General features: G+C 40.0%; 2 protein-coding genes across 8 annotated transcripts in view; both read left to right on the top strand.

Annotated features, from left to right (window-relative positions):
• The first annotated feature begins 100 nt into the window (after positions 1-100).
• nln (neurolysin (metallopeptidase M3 family)) lies at positions 101-10,458 on the top strand. Of its 4 annotated transcripts, none has more exons than XM_020053146.2 (13): positions 101-1,443; positions 2,781-3,051; positions 3,760-3,908; positions 4,624-4,728; positions 5,113-5,215; positions 5,385-5,545; positions 6,218-6,353; positions 6,658-7,024; positions 7,220-7,421; positions 8,466-8,652; positions 8,903-9,031; positions 9,156-9,292; positions 9,515-10,458. In XM_020053146.2, exons 2-13 carry the CDS (start codon positions 2,826-2,828, stop codon positions 9,653-9,655), a joined length of 2,043 nt encoding a protein of 680 aa, XP_019908705.1. In that variant the 5' UTR covers positions 101-1,443; positions 2,781-2,825; the 3' UTR covers positions 9,656-10,458. The 4 variants fall into 4 exon arrangements, with proteins under 4 accessions (XP_019908705.1, XP_019908704.1, XP_019908703.1 ...); XM_020053145.2 differs by having other exon boundaries at positions 101-468; XM_020053144.2 differs by having other exon boundaries at positions 101-364.
• Positions 10,459-14,255: 3,797 nt separating this feature from the next.
• The window catches only part of erbin (erbb2 interacting protein), a 77,356-nt gene continuing 73,154 nt past the window's right edge, over positions 14,256-18,457 (top strand). For all 4 annotated transcript variants that reach the window (XM_010878060.5, XM_010878062.5, XM_010878061.5 and 1 more), the window contains exon 1: positions 14,256-14,926. The gene's annotated coding sequence lies outside the window, so the exon portion shown is untranslated. The remainder of the gene's footprint in view (positions 14,927-18,457) is intronic.

Consider the following 18,457-nt stretch of genomic DNA (forward strand, 5'->3'; position numbering starts at 1 on the left):
CTGCTGCGCATGCGTATTCACAACGGACGTGACCGATTTAATCGATATACCGCCACTGGAAGAGTGACGGGCGTTCAGATTTTTTTCCGGGAGCCGGCTCTTGTGGTTCTGTTAACCTCCCATACCGCTCCCCGTTTAAAATGCTTAAAAAATAACCCCAGTAAAATCTCCAATGTAACGCCGAAAATGTAGCCTATGCTAGAATTCAGTTTGAGGGTAGTTAATAATAATCGTTGTTTGAGCAAACCACCATGAACATCTAATTTTTGCAATTTGTTTCTCAATGTTCACCAAAAAGAGCCGTCTAAAAAGAGCCGTTTGTTCGCGAATGACCAACCACTATACTGGAATAGTTACTGAAGAGGTGTAAGCAAATATTTGGAATTGCATACCAAAAAAACTGCATGACCCTGCTGCTAGTAGGCCTATGTTTTTGATTGTAATTTGGGTTTGTGGAACGCTACGCAGGTAGGCCTACTATCAAAGTAAAGCTTGTGTTTGGAAGTTCCACGTAAATTATGTATGTTGCTGTACGCGACTATTTTAAGTGGGACACTATTATTAACCTACGGCATGAATCACGTGTGAGCTGATGTACCCCAAAACTTAATTAACAATGTTCTTGTTTGAAATATAACAATATTTAGGTCCAGTTAAACATTGTGTCGTTACATTGCAATATATTTTACGTTTGGATAATGAGTATCATGTAACAGTTTATTTAGCTGTATATGTCGATTTGAAGTTTTGCGAGGAAGTTTTAGGTAGTCAAGTTTCCTTTGCGTTACTTTTGTGATCTTGACAAATCAATCACCTGGCAGCTGTGGGGCTAGATTAGGTTTTCCGCTCAACTGGGCTATTTTTTTAATGACTGTGTGCTTATAAATGGGCGTGGGTGGAGTTAGAGTTTTTGGATTAGGTTTTGATTGTGCAGGGACTGTCATTCACATCTGGCAACTGTGGCTGGCATGAACGTCTTCATTCTTTAGCAGTGAGAAAATGTGTAGGCCTATCATATGTCTGTAGTCTATATTGGAGTTTTGATTGTGTAATGACTTAAGTGGTCTACTCAGTTTTATAGAAGCATTAGGTGCTTGCATACAGCCATTGTTGCCAGTTGTTACAACAATTGGGTTAATAAGAACTACTACTGCGGTAAATGTAACATTGGCTATGGTACTAAAATGGGTTTTCCTAATAAACTGAGAACATAGATTCTTTAATCATGATGAGTCTATTTCTATAGTCAAATAGTGTCTATTTCTGTTTTTCTTAATGTTAATAAAATCCCTTACTAAAAATGGAAAATAAAATTATTTTAAAGAACAGAAAGACCACACAAAAATGATGCCCCCCCACAAGACTCCCAATCCCTCCCTACCCTATTCTGATGAAAGAGCAAGTGCACAAAACCCCCAGACCATATTTGAAAAGCACATATAGGTATTTTAAATGTAAACCTTTCCTACATTATTACCATTTACATTTCAGTTTCAAATGTTTCAGGATGATAATAATAGTGTAAGCAAGGCTGCATGATTTGATCAACTTACATTTGTAGCTCAGAATTGTAGGGTATTTGCCAATACACTGAGCTAACATTTAGTGCATGGGACGGTTGAGTTCTTGCTTGTTGGCGCTTAGGTAATCTCCTCAGAGCCTCTGAATCTTTCAGAATAATCAGGGTCCAACATAGTCTTGAGGACCTCCAAAAGGATCACAATGATCCCAGACCAGGAGCCAGGCAGGGTAGGGAACCGAGCGAAGCAGTGGAGTTGTGTGCCCTCTTCAGTTTGAAACTTGGTCACACATAGAGGTGTTTGTGAAGATTTGTTTACTGAATAGTGTTAGGGATATGTAAGGTCTCGAATCACATTTCTATGGAAACGAAAATCACGAAAGTTTGTAATAAAAATATTGCTCAGTCGATATGTCTATAGCCCAATTTCGATCATGATTCAATCCCTCGTTGTAGAGCTTGGCATTCAGTCCTAAACGTTCTCAGACTCCTTCAGTCATATGCCTTTTACTCAGGAGTGGCTTCTGTCCAGCCACTCTAACATTTAGGCTTGATTGATGGAATGCTGCAGAGATGGTTGACCTTCTGGTAGGTTCTCCCATCATTGCAGATTATCTCTAAATGTCTGATAGCGTGGCCATTGGCCTCCTTGACCGAGGCCCTTCTTGTCCGGAAACTCTCAGATATCTATGGAGAGTTCCTTGGACTTCATTACTTGGCGATTGCACTGTGAAGTGTGGGACCTTACATAGACAATGTTAATTTGTACATATAGTCCAATCAATTGAATTTGCCACAGGCGGACTCCAATCAAGTTCTTAAGACATCTCAAGGATGATCATAGGACACAGGATGCATCTGAGCTCAATTTTGATTCTCATGGCAAAGGACCTGAATACTTACTGTACATGAGATACAATACATGAGATATTTCACTTATTCATTAGATTGGCAGAATGTAAAAAAAATAAAATAAAAAACCTTTCATTAGATTGAGGGCAATAAATAATAAATAAATTATACAATAAAACAACAACAAAATGTAGAGAAACTGAAGGGGTCTGAATACTTTCCACAGGCTCTATATGTGATTTTAGGTTTGGTTGAAGATATGAAGATAAGACATTATGTGTAAAAATAAAAACAATTACAAACAAATATATGCAAATCTAGAGAATCAGAGAAGGGCCCACAGCACTGTACTGTCATTAGCATTACCTGTAATTTCTTTGTAATCATTATTTGAATTTTTTCTTCAAAGTGTCAGGTACTTAAACCAAGTGTGAGAAAGACCCTGCAGAAAGTTATGGTGTTATCCGCTGCCCAGTCCCCTGCTGCAGGTGTTACAACAGATTGTAACTACAGAACCACCCTAAGATGGGACCTGACCCCAAATCAGATCAAGAATATGACAGAGAGCCTGATCCAGACAATCAGAAAGGTCTACAACAATATTGGATCTCTGGATGTAGAACAGGTGTCCATTGACAACACCTTAAAAGCCCTAGCCAATGCCAAATTAAAATATGCAGGTAAGTTATTGTCATATCTGAGCCAAAGTGATCTTTGTTTACCAAAAAGTATGTATTTTTTAAATGTTGCAATGTTTTCAATAACTGAAAAAGGTCTTGCATGTTGTTGCAGTTTCAAGTCAACTTGGATTTAATCAGGTGTTTCAGCCACCTATTTTGAAAAGTCCATTATGTCAAAGTGAAAAATTAAATCTGTAACCAATTTTCTGTAACCGGTTTGCAATTAAGGTTCAAATTATTTCAGGTTAAATATAGGAGGTCCCACAGTTGGTTAGGACAATTCCTAATTCCTAAAAACTACATAATCAAAACAAAGGAACATTAAAATTGAATATATCCATCTGGAGCATAGTAAAGTCCATTATTAAGACATTGAGAGAATACAACTGTGAATCTGTCTAGGACAGGCCATCCTCAGAAAGTGAGTATCCAGCCAAGAAGTTCACTAGTCAGGCAGGCAACCTGGAGTCTTTGACCACTCTTAAGGAGTTTTCCATGCCTGAGTTAGGAGACACTGCATACTAAAATAATAGCTTGGGTGATTCACAAAAGTGGCGTTCGTAGGAGAATGGCAAAATAAAGCAATTTTTTTAAACATTTGTGTATTTTGAGCCATTGAAGAAACATTTTAGTATGTTATCATGAATGGCATTTCCATCTGGGTGGTATCATTTTCTCACCTTAATCTTGCCTCTGTTCATTCACCAGCACAGCGCCATGTTCTGGATTTCCCTCAGTATGTGTCTACTTCTAAAGAGGTACGCATGGCAAGCACTAAAGCAGACAAGAAGCTGTCTGACTTTGATGTGGAGACAAGTATGAGGGAAGATGTGTTTCAGAGAGTGATTGCCCTTCAGGTAAAATTAACAAACTCTATACTAAACTAACTATTACAGTAGATACACACACTAATATGGTCAAAGGAATTTGAAATTTGGTTCCTAATGGGAGCTACGGTGAGGTCATTTTGTGGTGTTACATTATTTAATGTTTGGATGTGGCTTTGAAAGCCCCTGTGAAAAGCCATAATAACATTTGCATAGTGTCATAGCTAGAACTGGATTAGAGGGGTATTCAGGAACAATTTGCAGGTTTTGGATAAAAGCTGCATTGTGTGTCTGAAGACATTATCTGAATATTACTTAATAGGACACAAATCACCAGTATTAATGGTATGTGTCACTGAGGTAACAATGCAAGAAGCTATTCTAAATGTAGCTTTTGGTGCCTCCCACAATGGAAGTGAAAACCTTTAGTTTACATTACATGAAAGTTTATTTGCCTGGAGTTTGCTAAATATTATTGGAACATTCATTTAAACTGGATTCTATGTTGAAATGTAACTGAGAAGCATAGCATAATATAGCATAGCATACAGATTCATTGGTTTTAAATGCAGCCTGATTCGTTTGAATTCATTTGAATTCTCAAATTAATGTTATAGTAAAATATGATTGAAAGCTGAGTTCACAGACACACAGAAGTCACATCATAAGCCACACATGGGATATACTGAATATGCTGCCAAACTGACACAAGTGCTCAGAAAGTGGTGTGATGTTTTCCTTGCAGGAGAAGCAGCTGGACAATCTAACATATGAAGCCAAGAGATTCTTAGAGCGTTTTATCACATTAGGGAAGAGGAATGGATTGCACTTGTCATTGGATATACAGGAGGTAAATAAACATTTGGGGCCGGTTTTGCAGACACAGATTAAAACTAGTCTAAACTTAATAAACAAGCTCAATGGAGTTTTCTATTGAACTTGTTTTTTTTGTTCTAGACTAGGCTCAATCTGTCTGCAAAGCCAGCCCTTGGAGTTTAATATATCAAACCCATAATGGAAGGGAAAGAAATACATTTTTTGAAAGCAATTTCTTTTTTGGTAAGATTCAATATTTTTGGAAGGTACTGGTTAGGTTTTTGGTACCACCAATAGAGGACACATTTGTACACCCCCAAGTTTTGAATAATAAGAACTGTGATAGCCAACCCCAGTCTCCCGTACCTTTCACACTGTAGAGATGTCGGAGCAATGTGGTAATTTCTTTTCTTTCAAGGAAGTCAAAAATGTGTCAAAACTCATCAGTGACCTCTCAATCAACTTCAACCAAAATATGAATGAGGAAAACACATACCTAACATTCACTGAAAAGGAATTAAGTAAGCAAAACCAGCAGTAAAATAAATGAAAGAAATATCCATGATTATCTATCCTTGTCATGTATCCCTGTCTTCATATAATGTCGTTTAAAGATTCTTATCATGTTTTCTTCATATATTTTAGTTTCTTCAGATATTTGGCTTTTGACACATGATTTTTACCTGAAAGGTGGGCTAGCTGATAGCTATCTGAATGGGCTTGAGAAGACAGCAGACGGGCAGTACAAGGTGACCCTGGCATACCCTCACTATTACCCTCTAATGAAGAGGTGTCACGTGGCGGAGACCAGGAGGAAGACGGAGACTGCTTTCCACAGCAGGTGCAAGGAGGTAAACCACATTTGATCCATGTGTTTTCAGAATGTGCTGCTATGAAATTGATGAATGTGTTTTACACGTTGCTTCTGACTGAAATGCGGACTACTTTTGAATAATAATTAAATAGTTCAAAATATTTTGGGCAAGTTTGTTGATTAATTTGCAAAATTGTCATCTGCTAAATATTTTTAAAGGGATATTGGCACTGGGAAACTAACAAACTAGAGCAAGGAGGGACAGCAGTTTTACATTCCTGTGTGATAAGGGAGCACTGCTTTTCTGCTGTGCTGCACGCATGTGCGCTGGCGGACCCGGGCAGTCAGTTCTATTCAAATATAGTAAAACATTGTTTCTGACATTGTGATGCTGTTACCATCGACAATGGCTGTCTTACATGGTATCCTATTGCCCTGCTCTACTAAGCAGCTAATAAAACCTTTGAATTATGAGTAAGCTTAGCCAACTATTTCAGGAAATCCCCAAGACCAGCATATTTATAAACACTGAAGTTATTTAGCTTTAATTGCCTTGTTCAAGGACACAAGAACACATTTTATGTACCTTTTCAGCTCTGATATTAGAACCAGTGATTTTGTTAACCAACTCAGTAACTTTGTTCAGAAGTTTTTACAATGTGACCATGTGTGCCAGTGTTGTACTTCTTCTACTTATGTCTTGATGCAGGAAAACACAGTCATTCTGGAACGGCTGATTGAGTTGAGATCAAAGATGGCACAGCTGCTGGGTTTTAGTAATCACGCCAACTATGTGCTTGAGATGAACATGGCCAAGAATACCAACAACGTGGCATGCTTTCTAGGTATGACCCCGATCTTTGAATAGCTTATCAGTTTTCTGAATGACTAATAATTTTCTGAATGCCTAACACTTATTTAAAAAGTACGTTAACATGGCATTCTGACAGGGTAATAAATAGGTATTGTCTTAATAAAGTCAGGTTAGAAATATGCTGGTCAATCAGCAGGTTCTGTTCACTAAATTATGTGCTTCAATAACCATTTTTGCGCTACACTAAAATGTGAGGAAAAGAAAATGTGAGGAGAAAAAAAAGCTAATTGAATTCTGGCAATTTTGAGATGTCCTTTTCCTTTGCTGCTTAACAGATCAGTTCTATGAGAAACTGAAGCCAGTGGGTGTAAAGGAAAGGAACTACATCCTCGCCCTGAAGAAGAGAGACTGTGCTATTCAAGGCAGAGCCTTTGATGGACAGATCAATGCATGGGACTTGCCCTACTATATGAACCAAGTGGAGCAGGTGAAGTTTGCTGTGGATAAGGACAAGCTGATTGAGTACTTCCCTGTGAAAGTGGTGACAGAGGGGTTGCTTAGTATCTACCAGGACCTGTTGGGCCTTACCTTTAAGCATGTTAACAACGCCCATGTGTGGCATGACAACGTCAGCCTCTACTCCGTACTGGATACAACCACTGGGGAGGAGATCGGCCAGTTCTACTTGGACCTGCATCCCAGGTATTCAAGATGAAAGACAAGGGGAAAATGTACTTCACCTGGGTACTATTGTGGCTGAAGTTATATACTCTTGGTAGGGGTACAGGACTAGAAGATACCATAGCAGATAACTTACTATCATGGTTCACTTGAGGTTCAGAGAATGAGTCACACCGTGGTTGATGTTGTGTGGTAGAACTTGTGTCCTTTCTCCAGAGAGGGAAAATATGGTCATGCTGCCTGCTTCGGGCTCCAGCCAGGCTGCCTGGGGCCTGATGGGAAACGTATGATGCCAGTGGCGGCCTTGGTGGCCAACTTCACCAGTCCTACAAAAGGCTGGCCCTCTCTGCTGCAGCACCACGAGGTGGAGACCTTCTTCCACGAGTTTGGCCATGTTATGCACGAGCTCTGTTCCAGGGTAGGCTGTTGGGGGGAAAGGGGACATTCAGCCACGTACATTATGCAGTCCACTAAGCCTGGCAGTGTTCTGTATAGACCGTAACCCAGGATATTTGGAAATACTATCAGTATTGTTGTAATTGTTATTGATTAGACTTTTTTTACAGGAAAATTTGTAGCTACGTTATATGTTAAAACCTGCAGTCAGCTGGTGCAAAGCACATCATACTTTTCATTTCCCGTCAAATGGGGAATGGGGAGCTTCCCGAGTACTTTGGACAAACACGTAAGCGATTTACCAAAGTAGGCGAAGTGTAGTTAACTAGAAAACAGGGCTTGACATTGTTAGGTTTCTGCCTTGTTTGTGAAGGGAAAGACCTTTGGATATGTTCTCTGTACTGCTTACACTAACTGCACATGTTGCTGTTCTCTGCCCTTTTCCTTTCCTCGTGCTTTCTCAAGCCCATGCATACGGACAGCCATAAGTCCACACGGCTCTTGGACAATATTTCTCCCCTTCGTTTGTAAATGTCAAAGTGACAGTCAGTAGCCTATACTTGTATAACTTCCAATTGTTATAACTTATTTATAACTTCTAGCTGGATTGAAAGGATCATTTCTTCTTCTTTATTGAGGCCGCAGGTCTGTCCGTCTTTCAGTCTAGGCTAGTGGTTCTCAGAGTGAACGTTTCCAAGACACTTTTGAGCATTACTTACTTGTGATACTGAATTAATGTAATGCACAATTTACAGCTGCTGCCAAAACTCGTTACACCCTTGCTGGTGATGTCCAATTCCCCATATCATCCTAAATAAGTTGTAGAAGTGGAGAAAAATGGTGCAAAGCATATTGTTCAACCTAGTGTCCATAAACTCAGTCTCCATCCAACAGGACAATGATGAAGAAGATGTTATTATAGGGAATATTTTATGATATTCATGAGGAAGAAAGGAGGCCCACCAAACAACATTAATAGGGCATGTCTATTATATGGATAAACAGGTTTGTCAATCAAGATTTGGTTTAATTGCGGACAGCCCTGATTCTAGCACTACCTTCCCAGACAACATTCTCAGAGTTCAGTGGGACCATGGTGGAAACAGATTTTGTGGAAGTGCCATCCCAGATGCTGGAGAACTGGGTATGGGAGAAGGAACCCCTGAAAAGGATGTCTTGTCACTATAAAGATGGCAGCCCCATTCCCGATAACCTGCTCAACAAACTAATTGCCTCTAGAGTCGCCAACACAGGTCCGACATCATACAATCACCTTTTCACAAACTCACCCATTCATGTTTTAGGGTACCTAAGGAATGAGTTGTACATCTATCCAACTGAATACATCCTACTAAATTGATTCTACTTGATATGTATCTATTGTATAGCATGCCTAGTCTTTGGCAAGCATGCATCTGTTTCTTTCCAATCAATGTTTGTTAAAATACCATGTAATAACTTGACATCCAAGAGACTCCCACTCATTCACTCCGTCTTGTTAAGGTCTGTTGAACCTGCGTCAGGTAGTTCTCAGTAAAGTGGACCAGTCTCTGCACACGCAGTCCCAAGCCGACACTGCCGCAGTGTTTGCCAAGCACTGCCAAGACATCCTGGGGATTCCCGCTACTCCAGGTCTTACACCAGTGACAATATAACACTATTCAATAAAAAAAATATGAGCAATTTAAAGCTACTGCAATGATACTTCTGTAAAGATGTTATTGTCTTAAATAATGCTACATTATTCTTCCTCCAGGCACTAATATGACAGCTAGTTTCAGTCACTTGGTGGGTGGCTACGATGGACAATACTACAGCTATCTATGGAGTGAGGTGTACTCCTTGGACATTTTCTTCAATTGTTTCAAAAAAGAAGGAATTATGAACCCTAAGGTGTGACAAGCCATGTACTTCACTCATCTAACATATTGATTACATTTTTAACTAATCTATACTTTTAAAAAGGAATATAATGTAAGCCTGCAAGTTGCTTTGGATTGGCAATGAATTCATTGGCATACATTTTGCACAGTTTATCATGATTTTCTCTTTTGTACCCTACATACTTAACGTTTCTTTTAACTGTTTTTTTCTGTATGTCCCTCGTGTCATCAGGTGGGGAAGGAGTATAGGAGAGTGATTTTGGAGGCTGGTGGTTCTGTGGATGGGAGGGACATGCTTAAGACCTTTCTTGCTCGTGAACCTTGCCAAGACGCTTTCTTTCAGTGCAAGGGATTGGCCAAAGCTGAAACCTAAAATGGCCATCACTGACCCTCTCCCCACTGCACATGTTATATTGTATTTGTTTTGAGTCAATGTTGAATTGTGTTCAGCGGTTAAGTGTTAGTAGTACAGTGAACGTGTTAGATTTTTTGAAATAGCTTGTATTTGTGTGATAAATGTTGTGAGGCCTTATTATTTAATGAATACATAGTTGCATATACCTTTATGATAGTCCAGAGGTAGATACAATCCTGGTCTGGGGTAACTGACCATTGGTTTCCCTCTATGGCTAGGTAGGTGATACATAGTCGTCGCCCCCCCCCCCCTTTTTTTTCTAATGACACTGTCAACTATCAGTTCCTACCCTCCACTTTCTTAGGCTTTTCTCTATACAGCATGGCACCTGGCTCAGTGATATCCTCACATGGTCTCTCCCATCATGCAAATGCAGATGATACTCAACAATGTTTATACATCCCCCTACCTGACACCCAGGTCATGACTATACGTTTTTCTTGAGTGTCAACTCACCACCTGAAGATCAACCATCAGAAAATGCACTGCCCTTCTTGCAGAGGAAGGCTTGTCCAATAATACCTCTCAGTCATAGTAGAAAACCCCATGATGCCCCTCTTCCAGAGTGCAAAGAACCTAGACAACAACCTGTTGTTCTCTGCAAAAGTCAACAACAACATAAAATCACCAGTTTATCTTCACAAAGGAGAAACTTTTACAGGGACGTTTTTTCCAACAAGGGATGAATAATCAGCTCTTTCCCATTGTCTTATGTGGTTCCACAAAGTTTATAAGAGCAAATAAACGCTTATTGTTCTGAAATAAATTTAAATATCTTTAAACAATTCTCTCTGAATTCAAACAATTTGCAAAGTACTGTGTATATAATCACTTCCAAAATGGTTGGTATCCTTGGTTAAGATTGGGGGAATGCGTACAATAAGCTAAGATAACGAGTTGTATTATAATTTTTAATACATGTGTACCAAGGTAAGCAGTTTAGACCTCTAATCCAACCTAGACCATTATTAGTTACAAGGTCAACCCGGATTCAGGCCTCCTCTTCACTGCTAATTGAATGGTGTGTGATCCTGATCGTGCTGCCCTTTGGGAATGACAGATGAATACCTGAAAGTGAGCTTTCAGTTGGTCACTCAGTGCAGCATCAGGAGAGGGGGGACACCGAGCGGGGTGGCCAAGCCGGAGAGGGGGGACACCGAGCGGGGTGGCCTAAAGCAGCCTATACAGCCTACATCACCTGTAAAGGTAGGTGGCTCACACAGATCAGACTTCACAATGAGTTTTAGGTTATTATTGTTGTTTTTTAAACTGTTGGAGGAAACTGTACCTTTAATTCTGCTTAAACGTTTCTATATTATTTGGGTTGAGTAGCTTCGTCCCAATACTAGGGGTAGCAACATCGTCATAACAGACACCTGATTGGTTGAGTTAAAACACTGCCCTCTGGAGAGTCTAGCCTCTCATTGCATGACACTGGTGTACTTGAGGTTTTCAGGAATGACACTTCAGTAACACTCCTGTTGTGTAATGAAGCCAACAGTTTGTTAAAACTGTGAGTGTGTGTTGGGGTGGTCTTCAAAGAAACATTGTGTAGTCTTCAGCAGCTCTAGATTTGATTGATCAGCTGAGGCTGACCTTCACTGATTCATATTGGCACCTTCGGCAGAAAGTATCCTAACAAATACTTGTACAGGATCTCATGTTGACTGTAGCAGAAAGATAATTTAAGCAAAGACTGCAACCTAACTACAGTAAGAAGCATGTTTCCAAACAGTCACTTTCTAGCTGCCAGTAAATGTACAAAGTGTATGCTGGGCTGCAAGAGAGTGTTCAACAAAAACACAAAAACATTTTACATGTCATGTAAGCTTATGGACTTTACAGCAGGAAGGCTAAGCCATAACCAGTGCAGTAAAATGCTTATTGCAAGCTCTCAAAAGTTCAGAAATGACAAACAAAGAAGATTAACAATTGAGTAGAATAAATGAGTCAGTCAAGTAATACAACTGGTATGTAGGCCACGCAATAGAAAACATGCCAGAAGTCTAAATTATGGATGTGCAATGTAGAGTTTTAGTGACACATAGTGGATACTTGCCTTTGACGTGCAGTGGAACAATTGTAGATTACAACAGCAGATGTGTGTGTTTGCGTTGCATTTTATTCACATAGGCTACATGTTACTACACATTGTCCTGCATGTTTGTGTTTAGCCTACACCTGCTTCTGTTTTGTTGACCACTGTGTGGCAGCACTGTATAGCCTAGATTTCTTCAGGCATCTAATAGGCCTACTCAACCGCTCATGAACATGCTTGGGAATCACCTACAGGAAGTGGTGTGGATGCAGACAGTCAGTGTTTACTTATCTAAATGTGATGCTAGTTCTCACCTGTGGGAATCAATTTTAGAATTTGATTAGAGTAAGCATTAAACTAAAAAGTAATACTTGGCATAGCTGATGCCAATCCCATCACAGCCATATACTGATGACTGACACCACCTTGGACAATGTGCTGCTATAACAGACAGACATACGAGTATAACAGATAGACATAAGATCAAAGAACTTAGAGCCATTGCTAGCAAATGTGATAAGACTGACGTTTAATTAATTAGTGCTACTTACAGGGCTAGGACATACTAATGACACAAACAATTTCCAACTATCAACAAAGGCCCACTTGTAAACAAGCAAACCTCCTGTAATTGAATTACAGTTGGTTCCCATATCTCATTGTAATATAAAAAAGTAGATATTAGATGTGGTGATTTGTTATAAATTTGAGCCGTTGTAAGGTTCATTCGGAGACCAGGTTTGAATCTGGCTAGTGGATTAGCATAGAGGTCCCAGGGAGGGTGGTATGGGGGTATTAGTAATTAAATTGGGTTGCCTTGCCCTGTCACTCCTTGTGGCAGCTTGGACGCATGTCACCTCAATCAAGGTAGAAATCTGGAGAATGTTTTCCTTATGAGATGTGAGGCTACCAGTCTAGACTTCCTGGTAGAGCTAACAGCTTGATAAGAACCAGAATGGCACAAGATGTGCATCGGAAAGCCAAATCTTGATATAGACTGTCTCAAGTCTGAAGCAGGGCCTTATTTATGAATTGGACATCACAAAATTGAGCAAAACTGGGGAGGAAAGTATAAAAATAAATAAAAAGATATTGAGTTTTTTTTTTCTTTCAGCTTTTCCAGGTTTGGAGAGTCGTTTTTGTGAGGGCAATGAGAATTGGAGTTGTATTTAAAATGTGTAGGCACGTGTGAGCATGTGTCAGTCTTTTGATTTTACACAGCCGAAACCAACAGTCTTTCTCCAAATGTAATGACTTGTTTCTGGGAGTGAGTTACCCTTTTCAGCTTCCATATGCTCTTGTGTTTGAAAGTGAATTTTGGAGTAGTAAAAGTAGAGTTATATGAGAAGCAGGGATTGTATGACAAGGATTGCTTTATTATTATGTATTCAAGTGGCTAGGACAAACTCCATACACACTCAAAAATAGAGGTGCGAAACAAGATCAGTTTTGTACTTATAGGTACACTTTTTAAAAATGTTCCCTCAAAGGTACAATTTTGGTCTTTATGGGGACAGAATAGCACCTTTTGACTAAAAGAAATGGTACAGAGTGAATTAAAACAAAAGAAAGAACAAATGTGTACCATTTCACCCCGAGGGAAGGGGCTGAATTGGACCCTGCAGCATTGAAAATGTGTGTAGCTAATTTGATAAGGTATAAAAATGGAGTGGCACTGAAGGATACACAGTTGTCTCTCAAAAGGGTACCCCCCAGCAACAAGCTTTTGTAACCTTTTAAATACACACCGGAACTTCTATTTCTGAATGTGCAGGGTGGATCCTTGGAAGGAACCTAGTGAGGAGCTGGATCCTCAGGGGTGGCCTGCCTTCTTCTGGCTGTGTTGAGTGAAGATTAAGTACATTACCTTCTTGGGCCAGATCAATATTTTTTGTGTGTGACAGTAAATACATTTTGGCTGTGTCCAGAATCTTCAGACAGAATCCATATCAACTGAACAACAAGACGGACAATTACGACCAGGTTGGCTGTGGGCAGTGACAGCAGAAATCGTCAGGCAGCTAGATCTGCAATACAACGAAGTGTACATTTAGACCGGGATGGCCAGGAGTCGCCAGGCCAGGTAATCCTAAAGTGTGGTCCAGTCCTCTAAAGATTCAACTGAATACCAAAGAAATTAGAGGAAGCAATCGTTAGAGCCAAAGGGATAAATCAGCATGAAATACAGACTGAACCTAGTCCCCCAGCACATTAACTTTTGCAGTGTAAAAAATAGGGACTGAGACAGGGGGTCCGGAGAGGCTCTTGCCGCATCCGAAGATAACCAAAGACAGTGCTATGTTTGAAGTGAAGATGCCACAGGGAGAATAATTATTCGAAGATTTAGTTCTGGCTGCTTTCGCAAGCCTCACACCAACAGCCTTTGAAATGATTGTGAATATCATACAACTGCTAAGAATTAACTGCCCTACCTCTCCACCACACGTATTGGTGAACATCATTTACAAGCGAAAGATACACAATTTTCATTGGTTATATCAACATGCCCATCATGTGCACTCAGACGCAGGGTTGTCAATGTCGCCACTCTGGATTGACTGGGCCGTGGACGATACAAGCATCACACACTTGGTTGGCTCGACAGACTGGCCAACTCTGTGTTCCATCGCAAATTGGCGATTTAATGTAGCGTGTTCTTCCTAGAAACGAGATGTATACGTATCTTTAGAATGACTAAAAGAACGGGGGATTTGGATTGAAAATATTTGGGTGCAGTGTTCTTCAGAGGGAAGAGTTCTGCTTTGACGGTTGTCGAATTTTTTTTTGTGCCTTTTGTATTTCCTTGACTGTTGTGGACATTTTGGATTCTTAAGTTTTAATGTCCGTGTCGATATTTTTACTCTAACATATTTTTAATACTAGAACGTGTATGTCCCCCATTTATTTGAATTGTTTATTTTTGTTTTATTGTCTGATACACTGGACATTTAATTTTTTTTCAATACGCGAACTCGAAACGATAAACAACTTTTGGGATTGGTCTCGCGAAAGAATGCGTTTGCTAACTGGTTAGCTTGGTTAGCTAGCCAGTTATTTAACTAGAGTGGATGCTAGAAGGAAACCAAAAATATTGACTCAAGAATTTCTACCCTCAAACGCGTTCGTGGATTTTAAACAATTTTCGGACTATACATCTGTTAAATGAAAAACTAAGTTGACACCATTTTACGGTAAGTGTTCTAAAACTATAGATACTCTAATGTATGTAGATTGGCTACCTACCCAGTTAGCAAGCCAACAACAGTTTGCTAGTGTTTCGAGCTAAGGCAAGCTAGCTGGTTACGACCTAGTCCGAAATGGGGGCATTGTTGCTACCTTGCACGGTTCGCAGGTGGATTTCCGTACGAAATGTGCAGTATGCCTGGCTGTACGTTACTGGCTTTAGCTAGTTAGTTTCATTGTTTTATCGCGAACATAACTAGCTAAATAGAACAGAAAAGCGGATGGTTGTACGAGCGACAATATCACCGTCTGGCAATTGTTTGGTTTTCATACACAAATGTTCTCGCTTGCTAGCTATACTGTCTACGTTCCACTGCTGATTGACTACTTTAGTAATCTAGCCAGTAGCTTGCTAGCTGTAGGCTAAGTTCGCCAACAAAACCTTTTGTTTAATGGCTTTATTAACTATATTGTTTGCCTAAGTCGTTAGTTCACGGTGCCCGGAAGATAGGTCCGGGTCCAATTTATTTAAAAATCAATAGCAATACTGAAATATGAGCCCAGTAGCATAACTGAACGAGATTTAACATAATGAGTATGTTTCGTTTCCTGTGCTGCAAACATTCAGTTCGTTTTTGAGGACAAGTGTCATTTACTCGACATCTTGGCATTATCATTAACTTTCCCCTTTGCTAATAAGATTAGCGATTATCCTAAAATAGCTCACTTTAATCTTCTGGCTTTGATCCTGTTTTATTGATGTGAGGGAGTAAAGCTAATCTCGCGACAGATTTTAAGATTTCCAATGTCTGTCATTCTTATTTGAGAAGTAGGCCTATTTGAACCTTTCAATAGAAACTCTATGGTTTTATGGTGGGAATGGGAGGTACGTGCAGTATCTTATAAAGCATGAAGCTGAGGATTTCATTTGAATATGCCACCGTCCATAATTCGTTAAGTTTGTGAGCTATTATTAAAAGCTTTACCACTGAGTCATCGTTCAGATATCCTATAGTTTTTTTGTTTTATCTACTGGTTTCTGTTGCTTTTGGTATGTCTAACTAGATAATTTGCTCGTGGAGTATCTAGTGAAGATGTAGTACAGTGTTTCATAGGATTTTGAGACTCTTGGTAGGCTCATCACCTTCACAACACACTAATTCTGCCCTAACAAACACCTCATGTTATTAAATCTGCCCTAAGGAAACCTGCAGATTTGACCCCTTGAGACACTTTTCATTCATCTGGGGTAACTGGAAAGATGGTTAGCTATACCCAGTTTTCAGTCACATGTGGTTCTAACATTAATAACATTTATTGAAATAGCAGTCTTTTCCCGGGACTTGCATGGCGAGGTGAGACTTGTACTCGCTCATTTCACAGGTTTTACAACACACGTAGTGGTTTGAGCGGTTCTGATATAATGTGCATTTTGAGTGTCAGACACTCAGCAGGCAGTGTCTTTCCAATGATAAATGAGAATATAAAATGAATTGCATGGACCAGATGAAATTGATGTCATGTATATTGACATACACCCTCAAATAAAAACATTGTCCAATTTAAGCTTGGCTGACCACATTTTGGGAGTCTTGCTCATTGGCATGTTTTTTTCTGAATAGAAACAATACCTCCCATTGACTGTACCTTTCCCACTTCCATCCTCCTGTGAGGATATGGTAACTTTTGTTTACTCACTGCTCTCATGATCAATGAGAGTATAGATATATTTTGCGGATGGTATCGAGTAAACCGTTTGCTGTGGGTCAGCCTGTGTTTTCTTTGGAAGTTAATTTCTGCATAGTTATTGTGCGTTTTGTGTTTTGCCAATTGCTCAGTCACACTAATGACGGGTAGATATTGTCTTTTTTCCCAGACCTCTTAAGCAGAGCCAGCCAGGAAGAACACATTTCTCTGAGTGAGTTAGTGATTGACTGACCGGCTACCCATTGTGGAATAGTGTAGTGGATAGAGACGCAGTCTGCCACCTAGTAGACCGGGTATCGAATCTGGCCATGGACTAGAAAGATTAGTTGATATTTGCTGTCTGCAACCGTCAGTAGTTGCGTACTATAAACCAAGCAGACAAGCCAAAAGTAAAATACACGCATATCAGCTGAACTGTCTGTGGAGGCAGGAAGTTCACCACAAATGCTTTGCTGCTTATACATTTTGGAATGTTAGCTGTTGCTGAAATTACACACCAGCAGTATAAAGTGGGAGTATGTGATTCCAATGTTCTTTTTTGACATGATAACCAACTGTCAATATGTGAATTGTCATCTTCTTGCATTGCTTGATTTTCTTACTTTCTTGTCAAACACCTGTCTTACTTTGATTGGTTCAAGGTCACTGATTAGTTAGGAATTCCCTCGCCTTTATTGCGCGTTAATTGAAAAGGACCTAAATTAAGCCAGCATACACTAGGCATTCGGGGAATTTAGTTTGACACTTCTGCAGGGAACTGACTAGGAAGGCAACAACGATCCATAAAAGTTATGACCCTCTCACCAGTCACCCTACAGTAGTGATTTATGGCATTTTCCAAGAGGCCCTCTGCTTTACAGTGGTCTGATCCATTCCTCCCCGTAGAAAGGAAATATTTAGACGTATTCTCCTGATCATTACACACCAGAGCCATGCGTTGGGACTGACCGTGTAAGTCCTATGGAATTTTTCCATAGGAAAGTGTTAGTGGATATTCAGTGCCTGAATGTAAAGCCATGTAATTTGTCATTTGTATTTACAGTGTCTCACAAAAAGTGAGTACACCCCTCACATTTTTGTAAATATTTGATTATATCTGTTCATGTGACAACACTGAAGAAATGATACTTTGCTACAATGTAAAGTAGTGAGTGTACAGCTTGTATAAAAGTGTACATTTGCTGTCCCCTCAAAATAACACAACACACAGCCATTAATGTCTAAACCGCTGGCAACAAAAGTTGAGTACACCCCTAAGTGAAAATGTACAAATTGGGCCCAAAGTGGCAATATTTTGTGTGGCCACCATAATTTTCCAGCACTGCCTTAACCGTCTTGGGCATGGAGTTCACCAGAGCATCACAGGTTGCCACTGGAGTCCTCTTCCACTCCTCCATGATGACATCACAGAGCTGGTGGATGTTAGAGACCTTGCGCTCCTTCACCTTCTGTTTGAGGATGCCCCACAGATCCTCAATGGGGTTTAGGTCTGGAGACATGCTTGGGCAGTCCATCACCTTAATAACATTTATTGAAATAGCAGTCTTTTTCCGGCACTTGCATAGGCGAGGTGGGTGAGAATTGTACTCGCTCACTTCACAGATTTTACAACACGTGGTTTTGGCGGTTCTGATTTTGAGTGTCAGACACTCAACAGAGGATGGCATATCCTCTGACAAGTCAAAGGTATGCTTTGGTGTTCCTCAAGGCTCGGTTCTGGGCCCATTATTGTTCTCACTATATTTGCTTCCTCTGGGCGATGTAATCCGATATCACAATGTAAATTTTCACTGTTATGCTGATGACACCGTTATATATGTCAATGAAGCATG

The sequence above is a fragment of the Esox lucius genome, chromosome 14 (genome assembly GCF_011004845.1).
Source record: "Esox lucius isolate fEsoLuc1 chromosome 14, fEsoLuc1.pri, whole genome shotgun sequence".
Lineage (NCBI taxonomy): Eukaryota > Metazoa > Chordata > Actinopteri > Esociformes > Esocidae > Esox > Esox lucius.